We start from the raw sequence: 22045 nt of genomic DNA, 5'->3' as shown, positions 1-22045 counted from the left end.
AGTGAGGGTCAAATTCAGACTAGGATAAGAGTAGTGTCAGAGTCCAGACACAGGTAGGATGGGATTCGAATCAGAGTTCAAATGGAGCTTAGATGAGAGCCAGGGTTAGATTTGAGGTCAGGGTCAGTGTGGTGGTCAGGTTCAAGTGCGGGATAGGATAAGGAGCGTGATCAGGGTCCAGATAGAAATTAAAGAAAGATTTGAGGTCTGATTTCAAGTCAGGGTTAGGATTTGAGTGAGAAACCAGTTTAAGTCTGAGACTAGGATAAGATCAAGGTCAAAACAATTAGAATGAGTTGGGACTGTCAGAGCAAGGGTCATTGGGACTGGGCTGAGGGTCGGCAGGGTCAGGGTCCACAGTGAGGAGCCAGGTGCGGCCCTGGTGGGGTCCTGGCTGGACTGGGGCCCTGCACCTCGTACTCCTGCTTGAAGCCATAGCCCTCGGCCGTCTTCATCTGGTTGATGTGCTGCAGGAGGTCGGCCACACGCACCGCAGGATGCAGCTGTCCCGTGTGATACGGGGAGCCCTTCCGGCCACACGGACGCCGCGGTGATCCCCCCAGAAGGCTGCTGGCTTCAGTGACCCCACTGCCACGCTGGTCTCCTGCAGTTGGAGAAAGGGAAAGGCTTTCTGATACACACAGGCCCCAGCCTGGGGAACCCCAGATGGACTAGAGCAACAGTCCCCAACCTTTCTGGCACCAAGGACTGGTTTCGTGGAAGACAATTCTTCCACGGACTGGGGTGGGGGAGGATGGTTTCAGGATGATTCAAGAGTGTTACATTCAAGTTCACCTCCTGCCGTGCAGCCTGGTTCCTAACAGGCCTGGACTGGTACTGGTCCATGGCCTGGAGTCGGGGACCCCTGGACCAGAGGAGGGAAGGGAGCATGGGCAGGGAGCACTGCTGGGATATTCACTGGAGCCAAGCAACCTAGCTGGGCCCACCCGTGTGACCCTGGGCCAGTCCCTTCCCTACGGTGTCTCTGTTTTCCCATCTGTAAAATGAGCAAGTCAGATCACGTGACCTCCAAGGGCCCTTCTGGCCCCGCCCAGCCTGCTGTAGTTCCTGCACTCCATCCTGCTTCACCCCAATCAGGACCACCCCTCTGTGACTTCTCTAGGATGCCTGTGTGGGGCAGAGCCCGTGACATTCCCCTCCTTCCTCCCCTTCTTCCAGGGAACAATCTGGAAAATGGACAACTCCCAGTAATTACCCCCATTCAAAGATAAGCAAACCCCAAAATTAGCTGTTGAGGCCACTTGTCTCTGCAGATTAACCAGAGGCACCTGAATAGAGGCATTTATCCTGCATAAGCATTTCCATTGTCAGCCTATGCAGCGGCCTCAGCCAATCAGGGAACAGATGGAGAGCTTCACAGTGCCCCCCAAAGAAAACTGTCCCCTCCCCCGAGACCAACCCATTCCCTGGTCCTTCTGGTCAGCCCCTCCAAGAATATCCCAACCTGGTCCCTGATATCAGGTCCCAGTACTGAGAAAAGAGCCCACTCAGCCCCATCTGCCTTCAGACACTCCCTCCCACACACTTACTGAACCCTCCTTTCCCACTGTCCTGGGTAAGGCGAGGGGGTTTGTTGAAGGCCAACCCTCTGCCTTTCTTATAGCTGTTCTCTGCCCAGGTCTGAGCTGGCAGGGGAGAGTGGGGCACTCCCAATGGGGCCTACAGGCCAGCCTCCACCCTTCCCTCTGCCTCCAGCACCCTTCCCCTCCTGCTTTTGCCTGGTGAACTCATACTCATCCTTCAGATCTCAGCCAAAAGGGCCCTCCTCTGGGGAGCCTTCTCTGGCGCCTGGCCTCTAGTTCCTACTCATGACTGACTAACAGAGCGAGTGCCCAAGCACCCGGACAGACCCCTGGGCAGCTCGGCTTCCCCCGCCGCCAACGCCTGTCCCTTCACATTGGGAGACTGCCGGGCCCTGCTTGTATCCCGTGCCACGGTTTGAGGGCTGACCCCAGGTGGAAAGGCAGGGCTCCCCTCATTCATTTCTCTTTTTTCAGAAATCAAAGTCCTGAGCTGCTGTCACCCAATGTCTGCAAACAATTACTTCACATCTTTCATCCAGATTTCTAGTTGCTTACAGCTGGGGAGCAAGTCAAGTGCCAGTCACACCACTGTGACCAGATGCCCCAAACCTTTAATTTTACAGATGAGGAAACGGAAATGCAAGGATGAGAGACTTGCCCGATGCCGGGGTCGCCGCAGGGCATTCCAGGAAACGTTAGTCACACCACATGACTCAGTGGTGTCCCATTAAAAAGACGGTGAGAAGGAGGACAAAGGGGGTTCTGTGTTCTAAGGAAATCCTTGAAATTCTTGTTTAAAAAGAATAAGTAGGGTTTTTTTCCTGTAAGACCTGCTAGGGTTTCCAACATGGTAATGTGCATTTTAAATGTCCAAGAGATGGGTGGAAATAGTGACGCTTCACCACCGTCTTTCACCGTGCAGAGATTTTTTTTGTTCCTTGAGACACCCTCAGGGAACACAGTGCAAGGCGGCGAATGAGGGGCGGGCTCTGGAGTCAGGCCTCAGACCGCATCCCAGCCCTGCATGCGACCTTGGGGATATCACTTACTCTCTCTAAATTTCTGTTTTCGCATGTCAAATGAGAAAATAAAACCGTCACTCTCCAACAGCATGATGTACATATTAAATAAGATAATGCATGCAGAGCACCAGCCCAGCGCCTGATAGAGTGAGCACTGCAGAGGCCTGCGAGGAGTTTCCAGAAAAGGGAGGAACCCCTTGAGTCTCAGAGAGCGGGGGACAGCTGGCTGACGAGAGGAGGCCTTTCTGTCTTAGTCCCTCTCCGCTGGCCCATCCACAACAAGCGCACAAGGAGGAGGGTTTCGAGGAAAAGTGGTTCTGCTGGCTTGAAGGACTCGGAGACAGCGGGTCCTGCTGCTCTTTGTGGAAACCATGCTGGCAGCTCTACAGAGGGCTCTGCAGGTGGGGAAAGGGCTACAGAGGTGGCAGGGAACCCAGGAGCTCGTTGGCTGGCAGCCCCGACGCAGCCTCCCAGGTAGGCAGGGGTCAGTCAGCTGGATGGCTGAAGACAAGCAAAAATCCCACCTGGCTGAGATGCTGACTGGAACCAGAGCCAAACCTGGACGGCCTCCAGCTGAGCCTGAGAGAGACACGGGTTGATCTACAAAGGCCACCACAAGACAACAGGATGAAAACCGATGACATGGCCAAGAGGACCCTTCATGTCCTGGATCCAGAGACGACAGGTCCCTGCTCTCATTGTCTATAAATTCCCATGGGATTTCACACACACATTCTCTGTCTCTCTGTCTCTGTCTCTGTCTCTGTCTCTCTCTCTCCCCCACCCTCCCTCCTCACCCCCCACACCCCAAGGACCAGCTTGCCCACAGCTGGCAGCCCCTAAAAGGGAGGAAGAGAGGAAGGAAGGGAGAGCCAGCCCTCGGCTTCCAGGCTGCCACCCACGGGTTCTCCCAGGCTCTCCGCAGCTCCATCGTGATTATGGGACATCTTGTACAAGTACCCACTCGACAGCTGACTGATGTTTTGTGGAGAGGACTGAGGTCCAGAGAAATAAACACTAGGTCTAGAATCAGAGAGACCTGAATTCAAATTTAAGTCACTTGATCTCTCTGGGCCTCAGTTTCCTCATCTGAAAATGAAGATCCTCAGACCTTCCTGAAGAATGGGCCCTTTCCCCTATGCCCATCTACTCCCTGACAAAGACAGGCCCTGGGGGACACAATCCAGTAGCACGCTCTAATTTTCCTTCACTGTGAGCAATTAGCATAAACTTTAAAGAAATGCAGTCTGCAGTGACAGCTAACAATAACGAACATATTGAGTGCTTTCATGTGCTTGGCAGGATTCCTGAAGTCATTTACTCCTTAGAACATCCCTATGATGTAAGCGCTATCGTTATCTCCCTAAACAAAAGAGGGAACCGAGGCCTGGAAGGGTCAAGCTGCTTGCTCGGGAGGTGACAGCACTAGGACCCAAACTCAGGCCCATCTATTGTCCACCCTGCTTTCTCTGTTTCACTCTTCCTGATAAAAGTGGACATTGGTGGTGACCAGAGAACCTGGCACTTATTTGACAAACCATTTGGCTGGAACCCACTGGCACCCACAGGAGTCAAGAGCTCTGAATGGCCAGGGCCCAGAAGGTGTGAGGGTTTTCAGAGGCAGGATTTCAGAGACAACAAGGGTGCATTCCAACATCTCGGGAATATCCCAGCTGGCTTCTTCACAGCCAGCCTGCCACCATTTACTCGGCATAATAAGTCCCTATTTTAAAATTTGCATACCGAGGAGGCATCAAAATCAACATGGCTTTCTGTTCTAAACCACAAAAATGTGGCCCACCCTGTTTGGAAAAGAAAAGAAGAAAGTGGAGGCTAGACCAGTGCGGGGCCTGGAGAAATGGAGAGAAGGCTTCTGAGACTCAGCTCGGTCTCCAGAAAACACCTAGACCTCCCCAGCTGTCACATCTCCAACCACGTCCTGCCTCCTGCCTCAGTGCCCACTCCCTCCTCACCGTGGGTCAAATCTAATCTGCCTCAGCCGGAAACTTGTCCACCCCTGCCCAAAGGTGTATCTTCTCAAAACGTTGGCAGCACTAATTGTCCCCACCACTCACATGGCAATTAGCCTGGTGCTGCCTCCCCTGGATCAGTCTTGTCTCCCCAGCCCATCAGCAAGTTCCTTGGGAACAGAGGCAGGTTTCCTGCCTCTCCGTATCGCTCAACAGGACACAGCAGCAAGACAGGCGCCCCCATCACCCTCACCTCCCACTCTCCCCAATTACCCACTTGAGTTTTCGGCGTGATCAGACCTCTCCCTGTTTTCCTTACGTGCCCACCCCCGTGCATTTGCACGTGCTGGTCCCCATCCATGAGTGCCCTTTCTTTCCCATCTCTGCCCATCCAGGTCCCACCCACTCCTCGAGGCCCAGGATGATACACTAGGAACAGCAATCTGCAACTCAGAAAGACCTGCATTGCAACCCTGGCTATGTCACTTCCTGGCTGTCAGACCAGACAAGCGACTTTGCCTTTTGGAGCTTCTGTTTCCTCATTTGGACTTTTTTTTTTTTTTTTTATGTTTCCAGCAGAACAGCCCCAAACTGGAAATAACCTAAACATTCATCCAAGGATGAACCTGTAGTGTGAAGGGTTGATAACAGCCAGCATGCACAGCTGTGGCAGAAATTTAGTGAAGGAGACCACAGAGAGAACACAATGAGTAAGTGTGTGTCAGTGAGTTTGAAAAGTCAGATGAAATTGGACAAATTCCTAGACAAAATGAACTTAACAAAAGTGGCTCAAAAAAAAAATAGAGAGCTCCAATAAGCCTTTACGTCTTTAACTAGAGTTAAAAGTTTAATTTTTTTTCATTGAGAAAACAACAGAAAGAGATTGTTGTACAGATGAATTCCATCAAACTTTCAAGGAGCCAGTTATTTCAATCTTCCAGGATAAGGAAAAACGAAAAAAGACCTCAATGCATTTTAGAAGGCTAATAGAATTTTGATACCAGAAACCAGAAAAGGATAGCACAAAAAAAGAAAAATTACAGGCCAATCCCACTCAGAAACCCAGCTTTAAAATCTTGAACAATATTATAATTAGACTGAATCCGACAATACATAAAAAATGTAATACATCATGACTAAGTTGAACTTAGCTCAGGACTTAAAGGTTACTTTCACATTAGAAAAGCTAAAAATGTCACTTGCCTCATTAACAAGCTAAAGGGAAAAAAATGACAATAAGGCAGAAAGAGGGATTTGATAAGTTTAATGCCCATTTAAAATAACATCTCGTAGCAAACTAAAAACCAAGGGAACTTTGTTAATCTGATAAAACATTTCTACCAAAAACTACAGTCAACTTCATTCTCGGTGTTTAATGTGCTAAGTGCACCTTTTAAAATCAGGTAAACATGACGGGGACCCTGCTATAACCACTTCCACTCCACGCTGCACTGGGGTTCCCAGCCAGTGCTACTCGGAAAGACAAGGGGGAAAAGGGTAAGAACACAGAAAGGAGAAGCAGACTGTCAGTATTTGCAGATCTTTTCATGGCGGTCAGAAGGAAATCTGGAAGATTCTACAGACAAATTAAAATGACTAGGAAAGTTTATCAGGAAGTATGGATATAAAACCTATACACATACAGAAATCAACTGCATATCTATATGAGCACCAGTTAGACACGCGGTATTTTAAAAGTATACCGTTTATACAGGGAAAACTGAATATCCACACGCCACAGGATGAAGTTGGACCCTTATCTAACATCATATGCGAAAATACACTCACAGTGGATCAAAGACCTAAACGTAAGACCTAAAACTATGAAACTCTTAGAGGAACAGAGAGGGTGGCAATGGTTTCTAGGTTATGACACCAAAGGCACAGGCAATAAAAGGTTTAAAAAAAGACAAATTGGACTTCATGAAAATTTTTCATTTTTGTGCACCAAAAGATATCCACAAAATAAAAAGGCAACCCACAGAACAGGAGAAAATATATGCAAGTCACATATATGATAAGAGATTAACAGCCAGAATAGAGAGAGAGAGAATGCCTAGAACTCAACAGTAACGACAGAATAAAAAACCTGACTCAAAATGGGCAAAGGGCTCAAATGGTCATTTCTCCAAAGAAGATGTACAAATGGCACACGCTCAGCATCATATATTAGGGACATGAGGATCAAATCCACGAGACATCCCCCGCACTCCTAGGAGGGCTTCTACCAAAAACAGAAAAGAACAAGTGTTGGTGAGAAGGCAGAGGAATTGGAACCTTGTACACCGTTGGTGGGAGCACAAAATGGTGCAGCCACTGTGGAAAGCATGGTGGCGTCTCAAAAAAATTAAACACAGAGTTACCATATGATCCAGCAATTCCACTTCTAGATATATTTTTTAAAAACACTGAAAGTAGGGTCTCAAAGACACCCATGTTCATACAGCATGATTCACAATAGTTAAAACATGGAAGCAACCCAAGTGTCCACAGACTGATGAATGGATACAAAAAATGTGGTGTGTACACACAACGGAATATCGCCCAGCCTTTATGAAAGGGGAGGGCGTTTTGAAAGGCGCTGCCAGATGGAGGAAGCTTGAGGGCATAGTGCTCAGCGCAACCGGCCAGTCACAAAACACCAACACAGCACGATCCCACTCACACGCGACAGAGTGGTCAAAATCAGAGTGACACAGGGCAGAAGGGGGCGCTAGGGGCTGGGAAGAGAGGGAATGAGCAGTCACCACTCCAGGGGCACAGGGTTGCAGTTTACAAGGTGGAAGAGCTGTGGGGGTGGACGGCGGTGATGGCTGCACCACATACGAGTGAATCTGATCCCGCTGCACTGTACCTTAAGACTGGTTAAGATGGTAAGTTTTATGTTACGTGTATTTTACCACATACACACAAGTGTGCCATTTGCAATCGAAATCAAAAATATAAGGGACCTTGGGGTGTACCTAATGAAAAAAGGTAGAAGATTTAATGGAGAAAATGATTGAAAGACATTCAAGACCTAAGTAATTGGGGTGATTATATATCACATTCATAAATGCAAAAACAATCTCAGAAGGTGTCAGTTTTTCCCCAAATTGATCCATAGACTCAACGCAAGTCCATCCAACCAAGTTTTCCAAGGAACTTGATAACTGTAGACTTTGTAAGACAGAATGAGAGCAAATAGAGCCAAGACGTCCCTGATGAAGAACGAAGTTGGGAGGGCTCGATGTTTCCAACACGAAGGCTTAGACCATTGCAGGACTTGGAGAGGTGGCACAGGCAGCACCACAAGGGCCAATGAAAGAGAGTGGAGTGAAAACACGACCCACATATATGCAGGAGTGTGGTGTGTGATAAGGGTGACGTGGCAAATCCACAGCGAATGTCTGAACTCCAATAACTGATGCGGGGACAGCTGGTTTTCCCTACAGGAAAAGTAATAAAATAAAATCCTTCAATCCTATCACACACAAAAATCAATTACAGAGAGATAAAGAGTTGGGTGTGAGCCCTGGCAAGTGTGGCTCAGAGGATTGAGTGTCAGCCTGCAAACCAAAGGGTCACCAGTTCAATTCCCAGTCAGAGCACATGCCTGAGTTGTGGGCCAGGGTCCCAGTAGGGGGCGCACAAGAGACAACCACACACTGATGTTTCTCACCTCTTTCTCCCTCTTTTCCCCTTGCTCTAAAAATAAATAAATAATAAAAATAAAATATTTTTTAAAATGTTAATGGGAAATGGAAATCATTAAAAGTTTTAGAAAAAGTAAAAAAGTATTTTATGACCATACATAAGGAAGATTCTTTAACAAAATACAAAAACTCGAGCTCTAAAAAGAATGATGAACTTCACTAAAGTGAAGTAAAAACCTGTTCATCCAAAGACACTATAAATAACCTGCAAAGATGAGTCACAAATTGAAAGAAGATATTTGCAATTCATAAGTCACAAATGATTATCATCCTAAATATATAAAAAACTTTGAAAAACCACTAAGAAAGCAACAGAAACACCAACAGAAAATTAGGTAAAAAACATGAACAGGCATTTCATGGAAGAAGAAACCTGAATGGCCAGTAATGATTTGAAAATACATTCAACCTCATTAGTAATCAGAGAAATGCAAATTAAGACTATAGAGAATTACCATTTTATGCAAACTAGTTTGGCAAAAGTGAAGAAGGCTGGCAAATTCTGATCTTGACGTAAAGCAACGGAAACTGCTAGGCACTGTGGCGGGGAGCAAACTCAGGCAAAGCCACTTTGGAAAACAATTGGGCACTGTCTCATCAAGCGGAACAAGCGCACACTCCATCGCCCAGCAGTTCTAGAATCGCCTGTGCAGGTGCATCTGGAGATGCGTCTCGGAGTGTTCGCAGCAGCCTCGTTTGTAATAACAGGAAACTGGAAACAAAGCAAATGCCCACGGATGGCAGAATAGAAAAATATAAATTGCAGCATGTTCAAACAATGGAAAACTACACATCAGAGAAAATAAATGAACTGCAGCGAAACATCATCTGGGTCAATGTTATAAACGTGACGTGGAGGTGAAAGATAGAGCGTGATTTCATTTTTATAAAGCTCAAAAGCAAAATTCTACAATGCCCGGTTTGGGGGTGTATGCACACATGGTAAAGCTACCCCCCAAAAGACAAGAAAGTGGAAGCACAAATCTCATGGGAACATTTACATGTAAAAGGGAGAAGAGGGGCACCTGGAGGATGTTGTAATTCACCAGTGGTGTTCACTAGGGTTTGTTATATTATTATGACTTTATGACCTTGGTAAACATTATGTATTTTCTTTTGTACAAATCAGCACTAAATGGAATAGAAAGATGTGCGACGAAGCGAGTTATGACAAGTTCCGAGCACATACGACTGATTCTCTATACTCTCCTGCATGCCAGGTACAGCGCTAATGACGTCTGCACATTATCTTACTTAGTCTGCAAGCAGCCCTACCAGCAGAGGGATATGAGGAAGCAGACAACCAGAGAGGTTAAGCAACTTGCTTCTGGGATCTGAGATGCAAATCTAGGTCTGTCTGGCTCCAGGGCAATCCCTCTTGGCCACTCGTCCCCAGCCTCTCAGACAGCAGGGGCTCCCTAAGCCAGGACCCTGCTCGGAAGCCTTCTGCTCACTCAGCGTCATTCCTTCCTCAGAGTCCCCGGAGCACTTCCCACAACTAACACTCATCACCGCGAATTCCTCCTCTATGAGTCTGATTCTAAGTCTTCCCTTTTCCGACAGCTCCTCCAGGACAAAGGCCATACCTCTGCGTTCTCTGCCTTTCCAGGCCCAGTGCTGGAAGGAATGCAATAGATGCTTGAATCTGGGTTGGGATGTCACAGAACTTGGCGAACGTGAGGAGCCCCAGAGCTATGAGGAAGGGGCCCGCAAACCGGGCACTCACCCCGGGGGCTGTAGCCATGGGCGTCCATGAAGGACAGGCCCAGCCGCTCATCCTCCTGCAGGGTGCTCTGGTCCGTGAAGCTCCGGTCCACAGCGCTCATCATGTGCGTCTTCTCTTGGCGGTAGTTGACGGTGGCCTTGGTCATGTTCACGGGCTTCCTGCAGAGGGGGGTTGACGGGAGACATGGATGCTGAGCTGGGCAGGACAGTGCCCTGAGATGGATGAGAAAGCCCAGCACTCAGGGGCTATGAAGCCAGGTACAGAAACCATTCTAGAAGCATCTCTGGATGGTGAGAGGGCTCTGCCTCCCTCCTTCACCCACCAGACCCAGAGAGTGCTGCCTCCCCCCAAAAGGGACTGGGCAGGGACCCTCTCCTGGGGACCTTTGCTAAGAACAAGGGACGCAGCAGCAGTGGGGACCTGGCCCCAAGGGCTCCGGAAATGGCAGGAAAAATCACTCTGGCCCTATTTTAGTGTCACATCAGTCACCCCACCCCAAACTAGGAAGATGGCTGCACCCACTCCAGTCCCTGCATGCCCTCTATCCATCATCCTTTCCCCTGTCCTCACTAGTCACCTGCCCTGGGAACTCCTTTTTCTCATGTAATGGGATGGCCCATAACCCCCCTTCTGGGCAGAGGGCCTGGCCAGTGCTCAGCCAGTGCTCAGGAGTCCTCCCCTGGGCCTGGAGAGAACTCCCAACATGGCTGCATCTTACCCCAAGCTCCCAGGACGGGCCCAGCATGGGCCATTCTAGACTCGTAAAGAGATCCACACAGGTCCATGTTCCCACCACTAACCATCAGTCCATCCAACTGCTAGAAGCAGCACCGGGAAAGACAAGAGGCCCCACCCCTGCCGAGGGCAGAGCTTCCGGAAAGGGCCCTGGGCAAGAGCCGTGCACGGCCCAGGTCTTCAGCCAGATGAGGAAGGCAGTTTGTGACTCGGGCAAATTGGAGTAAAGTAGGGGGGAGAACAAGGGATGGGGAGACGGACACAGCTCCATGACGAAGGGGCCAAGCAACAAGCAATGACTTGGGACTCGCTTGAGATTGAAGGAGAGCAGGGGCACAATCACATGAAAGGCTTAAGACAAGAGAACTATCGGCCCTGGCCAGGTAGCTCAGTTGGTTGGAGCTTCCTCCCGATATGCCAGGGTTGTAGGTTCGATCCCCAGTCGGGGCACATGCAGGAATCAACCAATGTGAGCATGGGTGGGTGGAGCAACAAATGGATGCTTGCCTCTCTCTCTCAAATCAATAAATTTTTTTAAAAAAATTTTTTAAGAGAACTATTCACTTGCTGGGCCCTACAGCATGCAATATGTGGGGCAACCTAAGAAAGGACTTTCAGGGTGTGAAGGCGCAGGGACACTGATGATCACAGAAATAAAAAGGCCTGTGAAGGCATCTTCCCACACAGGCAAATTCCAATTAGTCAGTCCTGGTTCAAGAGCTTCTGAGACTGGGGGAGAACAGGAGGACCTCCAGATGCCCCTTCCACCAGGACCCCAACATCCTTCCTGTACGAAGAAGATGGCTCTGTGTACACCCTGGGGACCGACGCTGCTGTGCACTGAGTGGGGCACAGCTTTCTCAGCCTGGACCAGACACAGCTCAGTGGGCCCAGGCCTCCTCGTCCCAGCCCCACCCACAGGCCCTGGGCATCACCCTCACTGTGGCCCAGAGCACAGCCAAACACCCCTTTGGGGGCAGATGAGGAGAAGCCTCTGTGGCTATGACCTTGACCATCCAAATAAGAGAGAAGGTCCAGGAAGAAGGGAAGAAAAAGGAGGTGAAGAGGGAAAGAGATGGGTGAAAGAATTAGGATACAGAGAAGGAAAAGGGGGTAGAAGATGAAGAGAGACTAAAGGGATAATGACAAAAAGAGAGAGAGATGGGCAAGGGAACGGGGCGGGAGGGGGGCGGGTGTGGACAGACAGAAGAAGGGACAGGTCGAACACCAGCAAGACACAGGGAAGACGGACAGAGGACAGAGGATAGCCAGTCAACCTGGCTGAACAATGGTGCCCGAGGAGGACCCGTCACGCGTGGACTCCAGCCTAGAAGGGAGTCTCCAGTGATGGACCACAGGGCTCTGTTCCCACCCTCCCGGCCTACTAGGAAGAACTACAAACACCAGCCAATCAGATCCACAGGAGACAGAACCGGGGGAGGGACACCGAACAGGGCCAGCCTCCAGCTGATCTCGGGGTGGGATTAGCAGATGGAATGTAATAGAGACACTTGGAAAAGTTCTGCATTTGCTTCAAAAACGAACTGCACACGTAGAGGGAGGAGAACTGCCGTGTCAGCAGTTCCTGTAAAAGCTGAGCTGCAGGCCCCGAGTGAGTGGACGTGGGCGCGGTTACTGGAAAAGCTAGTGTGACACTGGGTAACACTGATGAAAACAGAGGGTCCAGGGAGGAGGAGGTGAGAGACCACTGTCCTCTGGGCTGCTCCAGGACCACCTGAGCCTGCTCTGCAAGGAGGGAGAACAAGCAAGGGTAGGGGGAATGTTCTAGAAGGCTTGCAGAGTCAGGGAAGACAGAGTAGCATCAGGAGTCAGACAGGGGCCTGGGTGGTAACCCCAGCTCTGCACTTCCTGTGACCTCTGACAGGTCCCTTAACCTCCCTCAGCCTCGGTTTCCTCATCAGTAAAATGGGATCACAGTTTCCACTTGTCAGGGCTGGTGTGAGGATTCTGTATGAAGAACTGAGCCCAGAGGAAGTGCCCAGGAAAGGGTGGGTCCAAGAAGCCTGGGGCCACCCAGCGAAGAAAGGCTCCTGGAGACCCGACTGCTGTCTGCACTGCACGGAGAGCCGCAGGTGTGGGGACAGCTGCCCCCCTCACGCACACACACGTACACGGCTATGGACCCCAGAGTAGGACTGTGTGAGGACTTTCCTGGGCAAGGACTGTGGTCTGACCAGCAGGGATGGCTTGCAAACACGAGGGGCTGCCTCAGGGCGGGCAGGACACAGAGCCTCAGGGAAGGTAAGTGACTTGCCTGGGGTGACTCAGCAGAGCCAGGTCTGCACCCCAGACTCTGACTACGAAGCCAGTGCCTGTGTCCTCCACTAGAGGAGGACAACACAGAGAGGAGAGTCAGAGCTGAGAAAGGAGGCTCAGCGACAGGAGGCTGTGGAAGCCAGAGTGGGTGGGACGGGGTCTCCCAAGGAGGGGCCGGGACCCAAGGCCTGTGGAGCTACTTACGGGTAGTAGGAGTAGGCATAGCGGTCTCTCCTGGCAGCGTGCAAAGAGAACAGCACAGTCGGGCCCAAGGTCCTTTCACAAGGCCAGGCCCAGGGCCGCACACAGCCAGCAGGGAGGGGCCGGGTGCTTTCTGGGCTGGAGGGGGCCTGGCCCAGGACCAGGCAGGTCAGAAGGGCCTTCCTTGTTCCAAGGGCCAGCCAGGCTCAGTCATTTAGGACCAGGACCCAAGGCCCCCTCTGCAACCTTCCCTGAGCCTGCTACTGGAGTGCAAAGGAGGTGGGGAACGGGCCTGGGGGAAGCAGAGCTTTCAGTCACTCATACATGTACACCCAGTTCCACATACACGGAACTGCACGCCCACACAGAGGCAGACACACTCACTCTGTATACAGGCAGAAACAAACACAGACACTATACGCACTCACAAACACACATGGACCCACATACATGGAAACATGTATTTAAACACACACTGACACAGTCAAATACATACATGGACTTATATTCACAAACATACTCACACACAGATATGTACACACACAGACACCCCCCACTGATACACCCTGCACACAGCCCCCCACACTCAGTCCTTCTGCCCCTTTTGTACAAACCTGTCCCTGGGAGGGAGCAAGTAGCTGGGGCAGGGAGGGGGCAGGGTGAAGAGGGCTCAAGGGCATATCTGAGGTCCCCCTCACCCACCCAGACTGCTCCTGGTGTGGAGTCCATTAAAGAAGTGAAGTCACCCTTCACATGCACCCAAAGTGCACCTTGGATTGAGAGTCCTGACGTGACCACAAAGCACCCACAGAGATGAGCCAGAGCAGGTCTGACCCCCACTTTACAGGTGAGGAAGTGGAGTCTCAGTCAGGGTCTGATGGGACTCCCTGGGAGTCCCTAGTGAAGTCCAGAGCAGAGTCAAGACCCTGACCCCAGACAGAGCCAGCTCTCTCCTGAGGTCCAGTCCAGGCACGTCCAGGGGTCCTCCATTCATCCACCCCCACATCACCCCATCAGCAGAACCCTAGCACATGGCCTTCCAAATGGCCTTCCACAAAGAAATCCTGCAGACGGGGGGCAGGAACGAGAGAGGAGGGTGGAAGACTGAGGCCCAGCGAGGGCAGGAGCTTGGCCTGAGGTCACACAGCACCTCTCATCCATCTCAGGGAAGGAAGGGAGGGTCCAGGGCCCTGTGGCTGCTCAGAGGTCCTAAAAGGGAGGGCATGGCTGAAGGAATAGCATTCTTCTGCTCTCCTTGAAAGGTCATTACTTCAAAGGGCCCTCCCTGACCACTCCCCCATAATCACCAACTACATTATGTCCCCTTTACTCTCTCTCTGCCCCCAACCCAGGCACCCTGCTCTTTTCACAATTTGTAATTATCCATTTGTGCTTCTAATTTAATGCAAATGCTGGATGCACTAACTACAAAGCACAAGAGGATTCTGCCCACCACTGGATCCCCAGAGCCCAGGACAGTGTCCAGCACATTGTAATCTCTTGATAAATAATTCATTGAATAAGTAATCAGTAAATAAGGGGAAATAAATAAAAGATCTCCACCTCTTCGAGCTTCCATTCCTCCTCTAAACAAGTGATGTTAATAATACCCCCACCTCCACCTTCCCACCCGCTAGGGCTGTTGTGAGGTTTAGGCAACAGGAAGCATATGCTCAGCTCTGCACTGGGGGATGCACAGCCAATGAGACAGAACCTTCTCTGCCTGCACAGAGTGTTCAATCCAGCAGGGAATATGAACATTGAGCAAAGCACTGTATGAAAGTAAATGAAAATGTACAAGGAAAAGAAAGAGCTGCAAAGGGAAGGGGAAGGGGCTCTAGAAGCAGAGCAAGGAGATCTGACCCAGCCTGGGGTAGGCCAGGCCTCCCCTCCCAGCCTTGGAGTCCCAGGCAGATTCAACCAGTCTCACTGTCCACACAGGCAGGGCAGGATTGAGAAGCTGACATCTCCTCCCATCTGACCCTGACTGTCTCCCATAATCCCCTGACCCCAGCCACCTCCTTCCTCCAACAAGGGTGCACAGGGGATAATTGAGTAACTACCCTCCTACAGCAACCTCCTAATCTGTCCATCACATTTGCATCACATTCAAGTTGATCTGAATACCCCCATCCCCACCAGGACTGCCCTGTCCCATGACACCCCGCAGTGCAGACTGGAGGAGCCCTGAGAGGCCCAATGAACCCTCAAGGCCAGGTAGAACTGGGGCGGGGTAGGGAGTGGGGGGTGTAGTGACATGCTATGGAATGGGCTGAAGGGCTTTTAGAGGAAGGGAAGATCCTGAGGCTTCTAGAGTTGCCTGAAGGGTTTATGGGGGAGCAGTTGCATGAACAGAGGGTTTCCCAGTGAGGGTCTGGAAGCACCTCTGGCTCATAGTCTCCTGGGCCCAACACTCTCTCTGCAGAGTTGGATGACATCCCCCACTTTGCCAATCCTCTCTCCTTGAGGGTAGATGTTTTAGGGCCTCAAATACCACCTGTAGTCCCCCAATGTGTGAGCCTTCCCTTCCACCCCTCTCCATCTGTCCCACTCCCCAGTGATGAAGCTCCTAGTACCTAGTAATTACTCAACAAATGATGCTTTAAAATATTTTGCATTTCAAAGCTACGTGGAAAGCAGGGCAGGAAAAAAATCAAGCCTAATGCCCTGGACAGGCCACCAACCCTGCTCCCCACACCACCTCCCCACTGCAGGCATGTCCTATCCCCGGATTCTTCTCCTGCTGGTGCCTGGCCTCAGGCAAAGGGGCCCTCGCCAATTCTTCCTCATCTCCCTGGATCCTGCTTATCTGCTGCTGGCAGCCCAGAGACCTGGCGCCAACCCATCCGTGTGTGCCCAGCCTGGCAGCAGCGGGGGCTACAGAAGCCAGAGCCCAGGTGGAGAGAGGACGGGGTAGGCTCTGCCTCTGGTTCCCTGGGTGACCTTGGGCAGATCCGTGCCCCCTCTGGGCCTCAGCATCTCCATCCCTCAATTAAGGGGTGTGTACAACAGTGTCCTAGGGCTGCCTGGTGGGGAATAAGGTAAGGAGGGGTCTCAGAAGCCTCCATCAGGCTCCAACAAGAGGCTCAGTTCCAGCTGCTCCATGCACTGGGCTCCCAGGGGAGATTTATTTGGTGTTTTGAAGACAGGCCCTGTTGCTTTAAAAAGATTTGAAATTCAGTAGACTAGATGTCCTTGAACTACCTGGCAGCTCTCACTTTACTGGGCTCTGAGCCTCTACAATTCTAAATTCTGAGTCTTAGAATCCCAAATCCTGGGTTTATGAAACTCCAAAACTCCACGTTTCTAAGTTCTGAATTCTAAGATGTGCTGGGATTCCTGCTGCCCACTGCCAACTGCACCAGGACATGCATCACTCGCAGACACCCAGGCTGGACCTTTGAGGCCAAACCTTTGAGGCCTGGGGGATAGGAGGGGCCAGAGGGAGGACTTCTCTGAGTCATGAGCCCAAGAGGACTCCTCAGGCATCAACATAACAGGGTCTAAGGCAACCTGAGCCCAAGGGAGAGTGAGGCTCAGGGTCCTTGGTTTGAAGGGGAGTGAGCAACTCCTTCACTGCTCAAGGACAACACCACAACCCCACAGTCAGGGCAGACAAGTTGGCAGAAGGTCTGCAGGGAGATGGGGATTCAAAGTCGTGTCACCTCCACGCTCTCCCCACCTGGAACAGCCCAGCAGGTACAGGAGAGCAGTGCCCACTACCAGCACAGCTCCTTGGCAGCAGGCACCGAGTGCCCTTTCCTGGACAGCAGCACCTGGCACCAGCAGACCCGGGCTCCAGCCAAGCTGCTCAGGGGCAGCTCTGTTTGCAGAGTCTCTGGCTTCCCACCGCCCGGCTTGGGTCCATCCACAGGCCTGATGCCCAGGCTGGCAGCCCTCCACACACCCGCCAGGGGGGCCGCCCTGCCAGCCCCCAGCCCTACCAGTCTGCAGCCATGGCTCCTCTATGCCTGCCAGGCCTCTGAGGGGCAGGAGCCACAGGTGGGCCAGGGCACGGCCTCACTCACCCCTTGCGGATGATGATAATGATGGCCCCCAAGAGGAGTATGAGGACAGCCAGTCCCCCAGCACAGATGCCCAAGATGAGCCCCATCTCCTCTGATCTCTGGGACACCTCCAGGGGCCGCTTGCTTTCCTTGCAGGCAGCTGGGGAGAACAAAGCAGGGCAAAGGATCAGAGGGGAGAGAGGGACCACCTACGCCCTGGTCTGAGCCACAGGGGAAGAACCGGGCTGCACACAAACACATGTGCCCCGAGACAACTGCCTCCTCCACAGATCAGCTTTCCAGCAGATCTCCCTCCTCGCAGCCCCTCATTCCTTCTGCGTGCCTGTGTCCGCTTCACTTCCACTGTTCCCCTATCAGGAGTAGCTTCCCATTTCCTCTCGACTACCTCCCATCCTCCCCATCCTACAGTGAATGGGGGACCTTCAGACCTACCTTCTTGCCCTCCTGGGAAGTGATAGAAGGAGAGAATTATGTACCTAGGGTGTGGCTAGGGCATCTCAGGATAGGAACCAACTGTTTGGGAGCAGAGACAATCCCTACATGGCAGGGTCCACCCTGTCCCCACCACAGGAAAGGGGACAGATAAGAACCCAAAGCTGTGCCCAGCATCCATCAGTCCCATGGCCCAGCCATAATGGCTACCCATCCACAGGCCTGCTCCAGGCCCTTGCCAAGGCCCCTTCTGCGACCAGGGGCAGTGGGATAAGGGAGGGAGTTGTCCCTGCTGCCTAGCCTGGGAGAAGGAGCCTTGGGTGGAAACATTAGGGCCAAGAAGGGAAATGTTTTCTGACCCCAGGCAGGCTGCACGACCCTCCTCTGCTCCCCCAGCCCTGGGTACTCAGGGTCCACCTCCCAAAGCCCAGCAAGCGAGAAACCCCCCAGACCCAACAGGGCTTACCTTTCCTGGCGATGCGGATGCAATTCAGCCGGGTCTCCTGGAGGCACAGATGGAGTCTCAGCACCAATGAAGCCTGGACCTGGCCCTCCCCAGGAGGGAGCCTCGGACAGCATGTCCTGGGCCTGGTCAGGCCTTGTCTGGTCTGGACAGTAACTAAAGACACCCCACCGGGCAAGAGGACCTGGGGGAACCTGGAGGGAAGGGCTGAAAGGGGAGGGACCTGCAAATAGGGCAAGGCCTTAAGAAAGAGGAATGAGATCAGCTAAGGAAGAAAAGGGGCGGGGCCCCCAAAATTAGGGTAGGGCCTAGGTCCAGGGATCTAGTTAGGAAAGGGGAAGCCGGGGTGGGAGAGATAGGAGAAAGGAGCGTGGGGAAGATCAGGGCTTGGGGAGGAGGTAGGTTCTAGGCCTCAAGGTCTGGTGTAAAACAGAAACCTGAGATGGACTCCTCTGGGGAAAGAGGAGCCTGAGACAGAAGACCATGGCCTCAGGGAGGGGCGGAGACTAGACTAGGGGCTTGGATAAAAAGGAATCAGGTTAAAAAAATTTAAAAACCCTCAGGAAAGGGGTAGAGCTGGAGGGTGGGAGCCTAGGGTCAAGAGGGCAGGGCTCAGGGGGAGGACAGGGGGTGTAGTTCATCAAACAATGGGAGGGATCTGAAGGAGTGGGTCCTGGGGGAGTTTGTTCTCGGCAGGCAGCGAGCCTGGCCCCAAGGTATCCCCCAGCTTATCCCTCACCCCCTTCAGGTGGCTTGTTGCCTGGAAGTAGATGAGGTAGGCCTTCCTGGGCTCAAGCGGTGGGTTCCAGAAGCCGCGATAGGTCTGATTGTCGCCCACGGTGAAGGGCATGGCCTCAGGAAGACTGCTGGCCGCCAGTTCAGCCCCGAAGTAGTGCACCAGGCCGCGGGCCAGCGCGGCGTCGAAGGTGAGCGGCACTGGGAAGCAGTCCTGGCCGCCTGGCTCCCGCCGCAGCCTCCTCGGGCGCTCCTCCTGCACAATCACCTGGTACACACTGGAGGCGACAGGAGAGCGCAGTGATCACGGGGGGCCAGGGACAGGGAGAGCCACCTGGGGGCCAAGGCCATGGGCTCTGAGGTCAGGCCCAGCTGGGGGCTGATCTCAGCTCTGCCTCTTGCTAGCTGGGAAAGTCACTTAACCTCCTTGGGCCTCAAGTTGCATCCTCTGCAGAATGGGAGTTATCATAGGGCTGTTCCTTGAGGTAGGCCTGAGGAAGGAGGCAAGCTTAGGAAGCAGCCGGGGCCTCTTAGCTGTTATCACTGTGACTAACTAAGGCTGAAAGAATGTGAGCCCTGCTCAGGTGCGCCAAGCCCTAAAGGCCCCACAGACTCCTCAGTGAGTCCTGCAGCTCCTGCCACAGGACTGGGAAACCTGTGGCCTCGGGTTCCACTCTCGTTACCACTGGCTCCCTTTGGAGCCTCTTCAACGAGTTAGACTAAATGTGTTCATTCAGAAAGTGTGCCATGAGCTCAGACAACCAGCCGTATGCTGGGCACTTGGGGATCTGGTGGCCTCGTGTTGGAGAGGCTGTCGCTGAGCAAGCAAACAACGACGCACTAACGCTACATCCTGAGTATCCTCCCAACCAGAGGCAGCCTCAAATCTGCAGCTCTGAGCCCGATGTCTCCCGGTCCTAATGGCTGATTATGTTTCCTGGTCTGTATTCCCTCTGATTTGTGTCTCCTGGTCCCGACTTGCGTGTTTCTATTTATTTTTACCACTTTACTGAATGGCTTTTTGCTGTGAGCGCCTCCAAATCCTCTGTGGAACAAAGCCAACCGTAACTAAATGAATACTGACAAATTTAAATATTTCAAGCCACAGCCTTGATCACGTCTCGACGTGTGACACCCCACACTGACAGCCTGCGCTCTGGGAAGCAGAGATGCCTCTGCCTTGCTCTCCAGCTGTTTCTTTCGCGCTTCCAAGCTGTGGGAGAGTCACCCCAGCATCCTGGCATTTGGGCCACACAGGTTCATTCCCTGTCACTAGCTTGTTGCAAACGCCAGCCCAGGCCACTCTCAGCCTCCATTTCCCAGGCTCTGTTCAGGCCTCTCCTGGCCTTAAGTCCCACCAGGAGATGATAATAATCAGCATTAGCCGTGAAGAAAGCACATCTTGAGCAGGCACGATCCCCATTATGCAGATAAGGAAAGGCAGCTCCAAGAGGGGAAGGACATACCCAAGGCTGCACAGTCATCACACCTCCCCCTGCTCACCGTGTCCCACCATCACCACCCCCACCCCCCGCCCAGTCCTGTCATTCCAGAGTACTGCTGACCAGGCCGGCTCACAGGAACCCTCAAAAGGACAAGGCAAGGAGGTTTCCCAGTCCCTCCCAGACTCAAGTGCGCCAAGGCCCTATGCTCCTGCAAAATGCAAAGTGCCCCTCAGATGCCCTGATGTTTTTCTGGGTCTCCCCCAAGGGTCTGGGAATCAACACAGGACAGGCTTTGCAGCGGCAAGCATGGGGGAAGCAAAGCAGAGAAAAGAGTGGAAGGGAGTGAAGAAGTGAGGGGTGTCAAGGGCACCTGAGCGACCCAAAGGGCTTGCCAGGCCCCGCCCACAGCCAAAGACAGGTTTTCACCCTCTCCCAGCACATATACCTTTGTGGGTAGAGAAGAAGGACCAGAGGGGCAGGGAGGCTCTGTGACTTCAAGAAAAGGTACCAGCTTTGCAGACAGACCTGGGTTCCAAACTCCAGCTCTCTCTCTCACCAGCTGAGTGGCTTGGGGCCAAGCTCTTTAGGCTCTGAGCCTATTTCCTGATATGTAAAGTAAGGTACCAGTACTCACACCACAGGGTGCCATGGAGACAAATGACTGCACAGGTAAAGTCCCTAGCATGGTGTCTGACCGACAGTGAGTGTGTGCGCGTACCCCACAAACACCCTCACACTCTCTCACATACACACACACCTCTCCATACCATGCATCGCATACACACATCACATACCTCTTTCTCTCTCTTTCTCTCTCTCTCTCTCTCTCTCTCTCTCACACACACACACACACACACACACACACATACACACCAACTTGTCTCCAGCACCTTCTCCCCAGCAGAGGCAGCCCTATCAGCAGCCCCAGCCTCCTCTAGGGAGAAGGAAGTGGAGAAGCCAAGTTCTTGGCCACTCCAGAGAAGTGGCCCTATCCTGCTGGCTGCCCTAGCCTTCTAGACGGCCCATCCCTGCATCTCCCTTGAATCCTCCAGGAGGTAAGCTGGAAACAAAAAAGGCCCCAGAGTTCCCTTCTCCAAGGGGTGTGAGGGAAGGCCTTCTGGAGCTCCAGGCTGACACTGTCCAGAGATCTCACGACAATCACCACCTGACACCGGTGGCCTCAGAGGGCAGTGACTACAGGCATTCCGCCTGCCCAGAATCAAAGAACGTCCTCCTCCAGACACCCTGAACTCTGAGTGGGAGACTGAGGGAGGACAAGGGTGAGCTGGCCTGGGCACGGGGCTCTGGGTCAGAGGAGGGGCCCTCTTCCCGATGACCCTGACCTCCCGCCCCTCGCTCCTGGCTTTCCCACCTGATGGGCGCACCACGGCCCTGTGCAGGCCTCAGCAGTACGGTGATGGTGTTCTCAGACTCTCCCAGGGGCGACGGCATATCAGCATAATCAAAGCTGGGAGCTGGCGGAGGGGACAGGGACATAAGCACAGAACCTGGCCACTGGACCAGAAGGCCAGGCCTCCAGACTCCTTGACCCCCATCCTTAGATCTCTTCCCCTTCAGCCTGAGGCTCCTTGTTCCCTCTCACCTGAGCTTCCCTGACCCCTGACCACAGCCCTCTGATTCCACTGACCACAGTCTCCTGAGCCCTGACTTAATTTTCCCTCACCTCGAACCCTAATGGTTCATTTATCTCAGCAGGAGCCAACTATAACCACATTCAGGAGGCCCCCTGCCCCCCACCCACCCACGGAGCC

The 22045-nt window shown here is 52.5% G+C and overlaps 1 protein-coding gene across 2 annotated transcripts in view; it reads right to left on the bottom strand.

The window, feature by feature from the left end:
* PTPRU (protein tyrosine phosphatase receptor type U) overlaps positions 1 to 22045 on the bottom strand; it is a 76846-nt gene that overhangs the window by 20088 nt on the left and 34713 nt on the right. For both annotated transcript variants that reach the window (XM_045190753.3, XM_053921168.2), the window contains exons 11-16: positions 21646 to 21748; positions 18833 to 19106; positions 18097 to 18133; positions 17199 to 17337; positions 9958 to 10115; positions 414 to 604 (exon numbers count right to left, since the gene is read on the bottom strand). In XM_045190753.3, coding sequence (XP_045046688.2) covers positions 414 to 604; positions 9958 to 10115; positions 17199 to 17337; positions 18097 to 18133; positions 18833 to 19106; positions 21646 to 21748 — 902 coding nt within the window. The remainder of the gene's footprint in view (positions 1 to 413; positions 605 to 9957; positions 10116 to 17198; positions 17338 to 18096; positions 18134 to 18832; positions 19107 to 21645; positions 21749 to 22045) is intronic.

The sequence above is a fragment of the Desmodus rotundus genome, chromosome 3 (assembly GCF_022682495.2).
Source record: "Desmodus rotundus isolate HL8 chromosome 3, HLdesRot8A.1, whole genome shotgun sequence".
Taxonomy (NCBI): Eukaryota; Metazoa; Chordata; class Mammalia; order Chiroptera; family Phyllostomidae; genus Desmodus; species Desmodus rotundus.
This window is presented reverse-complemented; position numbering and strand designations above follow the sequence as displayed.